Here is an 8,664-nt window from a genome sequence, read left to right on the forward strand (position 1 = left end):
AGGTCAGCTGGTCAGGCCATGATTGGCACCACATCCAAAAAAGGGTGTGGGAGCATGGTGTCTGATACAACCCCAGGCAAAGACAAAGCTGTTGTCTTCCTGGAAGGGATGTATTTGTCACAGGAGTCAGGAATCAAGACCCATCATCATTATCTAAGTTAGGGTTTCTATTGCTGGGATGAAACACCATCACCAAAAGAATTCTGGGCAGGAAAGGATGTGTTTGGCTTATGCTTCCACAACACTGTTCATCTTTGAAGAAAGTCAGAACAGGAACACAAACAGGGCAGGAACCTGGAGGCAAGACCTGAGGCAGAGGCCATGGAAGGATGCAGCTTACACTCACCCACTCTACGGCCTTCTCAGTTGGTTATTTTTTAAAACCCAGGATTGTCAGCCCAGGGCTGGCACTACCCACAATGGACTGGGCCCTCTCCATGAATCACTAGTTAAGAAAATGCTCTACAGTCGAGTGTAATGAAGGCATTTTCTCAGTTGATTCCGATGACTCTAGCTTGTGCCAAGCGGACATCAAACAGCCATCTTGTAAGAACCTAGTCTGTCAGGGGCCAGCCTTGACAAATATACCCTCTTCCAGAGTGGAGGCGTGGAAATTTAGAAATATAGTAAAGAATACGACGCCACAAAAAAAATGCAGAAACATGTAGGATAGTAGCAGGGGGGAATTTTTCAGTGAGTACTGAAAAATCACCTGTGTTTAATTTCCAACAGGTTAATAGACCCCTGACCCCAAAACGTAGGAGCGAAACGAAAGACCGCATTAACATACAAATTGAAAGTCACGGGCTACATTCATCACTCATGCCCTAGACTCACGCCCAAGACCAAACACTCTGTAGGCAAACCACTCCCTGGGTGGAATCCGAAGTTATTTTCATTAAAGAAAATTGGATCTTAGTTGGATCCTTAGACTTTTTATTTTAGGTAGGAACCAACTACTTCCCTATTTCAGGAGCACGAGGTCCGGTGACTAGCCACAAGTGTTGACAATAGCCTTGAGAGAACAGAACTAGACGGGACCTTTGTTTGAGTTAACACAAGAACCTTAAATGAACTAAAAAAACAAGACCCAAACTCTCTGACCATCGGCCTCTTTGGGCCTCCACACTAGTCTTGGTGGACTGAGACAAAATAGCATCTCTATTTAAATTATCTGACAGGGTGTTAAACCCTAGCAGAGGGACACCATGTGGAAACGCTAAGTCAACAGTATGATGAATCTAGGGTGGAGCAGGATCCTGGTGTTCTCTTAGTTTCTATCCACCACCAGGCTCTCCAATTCTTGACATGAACAAATGCAACTTTTCCATTTTTTATATGAAATGCGGAAAGACGCTTCCAAACAAGACCCCACACCTTTTCTTAAAACATAGTCACCATGGGAAATTCCCTTCCGAGCAGACATTCTAGTCATCTCCAGGTGAGCAAAGCTAAAGTTCCTGAACAGAGTTGTTGCTGTTTATTGCCACCTCTCCACACGGCTCTGTCCCGTACGATGACATCCCACATGTCCGCAGGCCATCTTGAGCCTTTTTCATCTAAAGGACCTGGGATCTGCCAGAGGGAAGGATGCTGTGCCATTTCTCAGAGAGAAAGAGGTCTCATGAAGGTTTGCCCAGTTGAGGCCATAAAGTCGGTACCGTTGCTTTTTTGATTAACACTCTTTAAAAGCCACCGAGCTTGGAAAGGAAAGGGTCACATCTTGTGTTCTCCACAGATCTATCACTTACAGTCTCTTCTTTTGTCTTGTTTTTATGAGAGCCAGGGCTTCTCTGTGTAATCCTGGCTGTACTGGAACTGTTCTGTAGGCCAGGCTGGCCTTGAACTCAGAGATCCATTTGACTCTGCCTCCTGAGAATTAAAGGAGTGTACAACCATGCCCTGCACACCAGTCACTTTTTAAAAAATTATTTTGTTTGAATGCTTATTTTTTTATTTATTATGTAAAATCTGCCTGCATGCCAGAAGAGGGCACCGGAACTCATTACAGATCGTTGTGAGCCACCATGTGGTTGCTGGGAATTGAACTCAGGACCTTTGGAAGAGCAGGCAATGCTCTTAACTGCTGAGCCATATCTCCAACCCAGTCACTTCTTAAGTAAGTGCTAAGCTGTAAAAGTTGAGAAGCCACAGCCAGAAACAGTGTCTAGACCAGCAGGACTCACCCCAAGCACAGGAACCAGGGCTCAGGACCACCAAGCTGTCATTCAAGTCCGCTGTCTCTAAAGAGAAGATTGTATGATTTGTAAACCCATCTGGGTGTTCAATACAGTCACGGACTCATCTCAATAAGGGGGCAGATTCTGAGAACGCTATCTTTAGATGATCTCATGTGGAAACATTCTAGAATACACTTACACAAATCTGGGTGATGCTAACCTGCTACTCCACGTAGTCTCTTGGTGCTCATAAAAGACGAGGCAATCAGATTTGTGGGGCTGCTGTCAGTGTCACTTGGCAGGCTCTTGTACCTAAACTTCCTTTTAGCAATAGGAGGATGCTCTGAAGTAATGGTAAAGTCTACTAAATACGGAAGCCACTAGCAATAATCACTATCAAGTACATGGGGCAGTGGTACAGTTGATGTTTCCATCACAGCCAGAATCAGCGCAAACATGAGTGCAGGGAACGTGTTACAAGGTTCAGAAAGGCTGTAGCATCACTAGCGGGAGAAATGTTTCAGCTCCATTAAAGAGTTATAAGACTACGATCCTATGTGGGGTCTACTGTATGCCTGGACATCCTTCTGTGGTATGGTACTGGACTCTGACGCTAGACCCAGAATCTTGCTACAAAGCTGCTGAATTGGGAAAGATCCTCAGAACTTGTCATTTCGTCCTGCATTCCCTTCGCATGAAGGAAGCAAGACGATCAGGAGGGAACCCCTCCCTTGGATTTTTGAGCAATCGCTGACTTGAAAACTGGGCCTTTTCTTAATGGTGAAGCTTGCCCTTCGGGGTCAAGTTCCTCTCCTTAGCTCTGGATGGAAGCTGGTATCCCTTTTATTGTACTGACAAAATGAGGCTGCGAGAGGATGTGTAGAAGCCCGCCAGCCTACCTGCAGGGGGCGTTAGTGAGCATCACATCAGCAGGTATGTGGTGAAACAGGAGCACCGACTTCTGTGAGGGCCCTGAGGGTTCTGGCCGTGATGCGCTGAAGTGAATCTGTCAGAAAGCTTAGGGTGTGGAGGGGTGTGTGTACCTACTGTGGTGTCCCGGAAGGAAGGGCAGAGAACAGGGCTGTGGGGCAAGTGTTGTGGGAAGAAGACAGAGCATCTGGGCAGGGTGGTACCACAAAGTCGATTTCACAGAAGGGGCTGTCCAAGCACCGACATCACCTTCTGTTCCTGAGGATGCTCATCCGAAGTGGAGAACATACACTAGGGAAGGACCTCAGAGCCACACTCCAGCCAGCCCCGCAGAAGGTCAAGGGTACAGTACATTCAGAGGAAGGCTGGTGAAGTGGGGCAAAGGCTTCTCTTGGCTAGAACTGTTGAGCCACAGAAAATATCAAGTAATTTAGAAAACAAGGAAAATGCACTGAGTGTGAAGAAATAATGTCATAATTCAAATCCACTTTTAAGTCTTCAGTTTCCTGAGAGTGGAGCATTGTTTTGGGGTTTTTATTTTCAGCACACTAACGTGATTGTCAGGGGCTGATGTGGAGGGCATACTGGTCAGGGACACAGAACAATTAGACTTGCTATAACTAGGTATGTATTTTGCTCACAGATTCCAAGGACTGGAATATAGACATTTTGGAACCATTGTTCAGCCTCCTTAACTCACATTGCAGAAGATGTAGAAGACACATCAGGAGAGGACACCAGGAGCGTGTGAATACAGCTGCTGTGAGCTGGAGTTCCTCGGTGAAAAACACCCTAACATTTACATCAATTGACCCCATGCCCATCCTTGCTGCCCCACAGTCAACACTGGCCAAAATGTATCATGGGCCTGAGGTTTGGTTGCCATTAGTGAAGTTTATCTATGGTGGTTCCTGGGAGCCACAGCTGCTGTACAGTAAGAGTCATGGGACCAGAACAGTCCAACACCTCAGCGGAAATAAATTCTAGGCACATGGCCGATGACAGGCAAGGCTCATTTGTGAGACACACACACACACACCCACATACACACACACACATACACATCATACACACACACATTCATTTGTGTTTCCGGAGCTCAGAAGGATACAGCACAAATATAAAAGATTTAGCATATAAATCATATTTAAATTCATGTTCAAACAAAAAAACAGACAAACATATTCAGAGAAAAAACTGACTTTTTAATTTTTTTAAACCTAGAGTCCAATTAGTACTGCAACAAGATGCTCTCAAAGGGCAAACTGACTTCCTTTGCCTTTTCCATGTTTCAGGCCAGCATTTTTCTTTCACTTCTTGGTTGCAGAATGACAAGAAGTCAGAATATGGTTAAGAGACTGAGGCAGAATAACCTCCATTTTGCCCCTTGGAAACTGCCTTTCCAGCCTCTACCACAAAGACACCCGCAAAGAATTATCAAAAAGGACACCACCCTGGACTTGGGGTTGCTCCCCAAACCTTCAGGAGCTACCACCTGTCCTAAGCCCTGGTGACCGTCTTACCTTGTTCACTGACAGACTACAAATCATCGCACCCACCACCCAAAAAAGTTCCTCCTAAGATGCTCTTGCAGGACCACCTACTGCTTCCTGCCCCATCCACCCCTTTAGAACGGTCAGTCCTCACATTCACACAGGTCACACGTGAGCAGACGGGCTTGGCTTAAGTGCGCAAGGCCTTATGCCTTTGAGATTCATGACTTCCTTCTGTCTGGGAATAATGAAATCTTTTGTCAACCTGACAAAGTGAATAAATCCGGGCTCATGTTGGTTTCATGGAATATGTGTCTGGCCTTCTGAATCATGCCTGACACTACATTTCAGACAGATGTGTCACTCAAAGATCACGGGTTCCATCCCCAGAACTATAGAAGTGAAATAAAAATGTACAGGTCTTTTAATTTTTTTAAATAGTGGTTAAATACATCTAACACAAGATTACCATCTTAAACATTTTAAATGTACACTTGAGCAGTGCCAAGCGAAGTAACACTGATAACTTGTTCATATCACAAAACTGGAATTCTCTATTCCCCATTAGATACATAGGTTGTTTTGTAAGCTTTATTTTTATTTTCTGGTATGAGTGTTTTGCCTGAACGCGCACACACACACACACACACACACACACACACACACACACACACACACAATGTACAGCACATGTATATCTGGCTCCAGTAGAAGCCAGAAGAAGGTGTTGGATTCCCTGAGCCTGGGGTTCAGATGGTTCTGGGAGCTGCCATGTGTGTTCTGGGAATTGAATTTAGGCCCTCTGAAAAGTAGCAGATGTTTTTAACCACCATCTCTCCAGCCCCGACATGATCACTTTCTGCCAAGGAATTCTACCTCTTGCCATCATCCATGTTCATCCCCTTCCATCAATCTCCCCACTTCTCCCATTTCCCCTCTTGTTCCTGTTGTATTCTTCTCACACATGCATGCTCACACATGAGTGCCTGCACAGAGATATACTTCAGGCAACACAGTTCACTTTGGTCTCTTGCTTTCTCTTTCTGACCATTTCTCAAATCGGCAGAAGAAACAAAAGTCCCCCAATTCACAAATCACACCTCCCCCCAGGGATGGGCTGTTCCTCCTGATATGGTGATATCCCGCCTGGAACTCTTAGACAGGAAGGAGCCTCAGGTCCAGAGAGGCATCTAGAAGAGATCTTTTGAGCAATACCCACCAGGTTCCGATCTCTTTAAGGGATTATTATCCAATCAAAATACATTTCTCCTTCCATTGACCATGTGGAGCAAAAGTAGTCCACACTCTGGTGGTCCTGAAGCTGGCTACAGGTGAGGGTCCATCTTTGGTACCAGGGCAGAGCCCCTATTTTACCCCTTTCCTTTAATGTGAAACTAATAAGAAAGCAAGCAGGGGAGGCACACACGAGTAAAGTGATGGTGGCAGCCTTGAACCAACGTTGCTCTTTTATCACAGAGAAAGGCAGACTCAGAAGCGGGAGGGGTGCTCCGCGACACCCTTAGATATCTTTGCAGTCCTTGTCCAACAGGGTGAACACGCCATTCCAGGGAAGCGCTCCGACCAAAAAGCTGCAATTTACTTTCTGAAAAAGCCAGTAACAGTGAACATCAGTAGCATGATCCAAAGGAGAACTACCCTGTCGTTAGGCATCAGCCTGGGAATATGGTAGAATAAAAGTCACCAACTGTCCTAAAACTCCAGGGAGCCCAGCATAAAACATAAACTTAAAATCACAATCTTCCAAACAACAGTGAATGACCAATCAGATGTGAGATGATGTTAGGACGTGCCCGGGGCTGATATGTTTGCCCTAGTGAGTACCTTCTATTGTCTGGGCATGATACCCTTTCTAAAAGTTAGTGTGTGGAGACAACCCCAGTCAAACATGACTGGACACACTCTGGTCGTTTTACTGGCAAATGTTTGCTCCATACATACAGCAGAGGCTTTCAAAATGTCCTGTGGGGATTTTCTCAGAATGAAAATCCTTGAATCAGAAACTACAAACGGGACCCAGCCATCTGCAGGTGGAGCCTCCCTGTGATGCTGGTCTCTTTTTATGCCAGAGAACCATCCGAGTAAAGAAAGAAAAGCAGATACCTCTCCAGGCCCTTCACCAACCTCTGCTTCACCATGGAATGAATAGTTTAGGGCTCCACACTAACTTGGAGATCAAGACATATAGGCTGTGTCTCTTAACTAAGCCCATCATAACATGGGCTGCTCTCCGCCCCCCGCTTGAGCCCAGTTTTTATCAACTAAAACCCTAGGAAATTGTAAGCCAAGAGCTCTCTGAGAAGCTCTCAACTGGTGCACAAATGGTAATGGGAAAATGAATGGTATAGCTTCCTCATCTCCAAGGTAACCCAAGTCTGAGATGGGCTATGCTTAACAGGTGAGAAGTTGTCTGGGCTAGATAGTGCCTAATCTCCAGCACCTGGAATAGGCCTGCTGCGGATCAATAGTATCTATGTGTAGATGAGTGTGCCGACAGACTTCCTTTGTGTCTACCCAGGCATGAGTGATTCACCTCACCAGCCGGGGAAGCAAGTCTCAGTCCAAGAGGACAGACTTTCAGTGAACAGATGCCAATAGCTTCTCCTGCATCAAAAGTCCAGAGTCGTGGAAGCCTTAGAGTAGGAGTGGCCTTGATGATATCCTTCATCTTCTACTCTGAGGGCAGCAAGGTGGGCCATATGGGATCCCACATAGGGAGCCATCCAGACCTCCTATAATAATAATCTGGGCACCCAAGATTAACCAGCTACCTAGAAGCCTTGATAATCCCAGATGGGACTTGAAGTCACTTAACGTTTGTCATAGATGGCTCATTTGTCACTCACCTTTTCCAATTTGGAGTTTTTTTGAGTGACGCAGTTTACAGTATTGTTTAGAGGCTTTTTACAATTGCTGCGGGCAATCTGAACATTAATTTGGTATTCCATTCGGTCTGTAATCTGTCAATGAACAATGGTGCAATTTTAATTAAAAAAAAGTTTTTGTATAACTCCCAAAAGCTTTGGTAAACACACAATCCTTCTCGCATTATCTACAGACCTCCGTAAGGTTGACTTCGATTTTTACTGTGCTCTAAAAATGGGCAGAAGTGATTCTGGCCTGTGTTGGAGGGATAAGCTGGGCCCAGGGCATCATCACCAGCAGAGCTACACATTGGGTTTGGGAGTAAGTGATAGACTTAGAGAAAGCCAAGAATACTGTGGACTAGACCATCCAGTTCATGCAATCCGCATCCAAAAACCTGAAATAAGATATACTCTAAAATCTGAAATTTTTAGAGCATCAACATGATGCCATGAGTAGAAAATTCTGCACCCAACCTTATGTCACCAGTTGCAGGCAAGACACAAACACAGCCACTAAATATTTATTTTATGCCCATAAATTAGGATGGCCTAGGTCAGAGATGCATCTGTTTACAGTGACTGAGAGGAAACACAGAGACCCATAATGGTCAAAGTTCTGAGACTAAATGATTCTTCAGTGATCAGCCCTAAACAGGGGCATCTCTCTGTCTCCCCTGCAAAAGCTTAGGGAACATTGTAGAGGGACGCACAGAAAGACTTAGGGAACATTGTAGAGGGACGCACAGAAAGACTGGGAGAGTCAGAGAACAGGGATGAGCGTTGTGAGCTGCCATCTTCTGGGGAGGAGGGAAAACTCAGGGACTCTTCAGTCCTCCAGAGGAAGGTGTCACTCGCTCCCCTTCTATTTTCAAGTACACAGAAGGCACAGAAGGCTAGAGTATGTATCTAGCAGTTGATCCAAGTTTCTAAAAGAAGACTCTCAGCACTAGGGCTGACACCACTTGCCCACCAGGCTCACCAATCTGCCATCTCTGCTGAGCCAGCCAGGAAAGGTGAGGCTTTTCTGCTTGTGACCATAATGAAATGAGAATAAAAGCCAGGAGGCTAGGTATTGCTGTCATGTGGACATCCTGACTGTGTCCCCACAAACTCTTTCTATAAATAAGTTAGCCAGGTGCTATTTTTAAAATTCAAATTTGGGAACTAGGGACATAG

The 8,664-nt window shown here is 45.4% G+C and overlaps 1 protein-coding gene across 3 annotated transcripts in view; it reads right to left on the minus strand.

Annotated features, from left to right (window-relative positions):
* Positions 1–5,624: 5,624 nt before the first annotated feature.
* Cst8 (cystatin 8) overlaps positions 5,625–8,664 on the minus strand; it is a 13,252-nt gene continuing 10,212 nt past the window's right edge. For all 3 annotated transcript variants that reach the window (XM_005365474.1, XM_013353150.1, XM_013353151.1), the window contains 2 exons: positions 7,468–7,581; positions 5,625–6,206 (listed from right to left, as the gene is read on the minus strand). In XM_005365474.1, coding sequence (XP_005365531.1) covers positions 6,123–6,206; positions 7,468–7,581 — 198 coding nt within the window. In that variant the 3' untranslated portion in view covers positions 5,625–6,122. The remainder of the gene's footprint in view (positions 6,207–7,467; positions 7,582–8,664) is intronic.

This window comes from Microtus ochrogaster, unplaced genomic scaffold (genome assembly GCF_000317375.1).
Source record: "Microtus ochrogaster isolate Prairie Vole_2 unplaced genomic scaffold, MicOch1.0 UNK3, whole genome shotgun sequence".
In the NCBI taxonomy this organism is placed as follows: Eukaryota; Metazoa; Chordata; class Mammalia; order Rodentia; family Cricetidae; genus Microtus; species Microtus ochrogaster.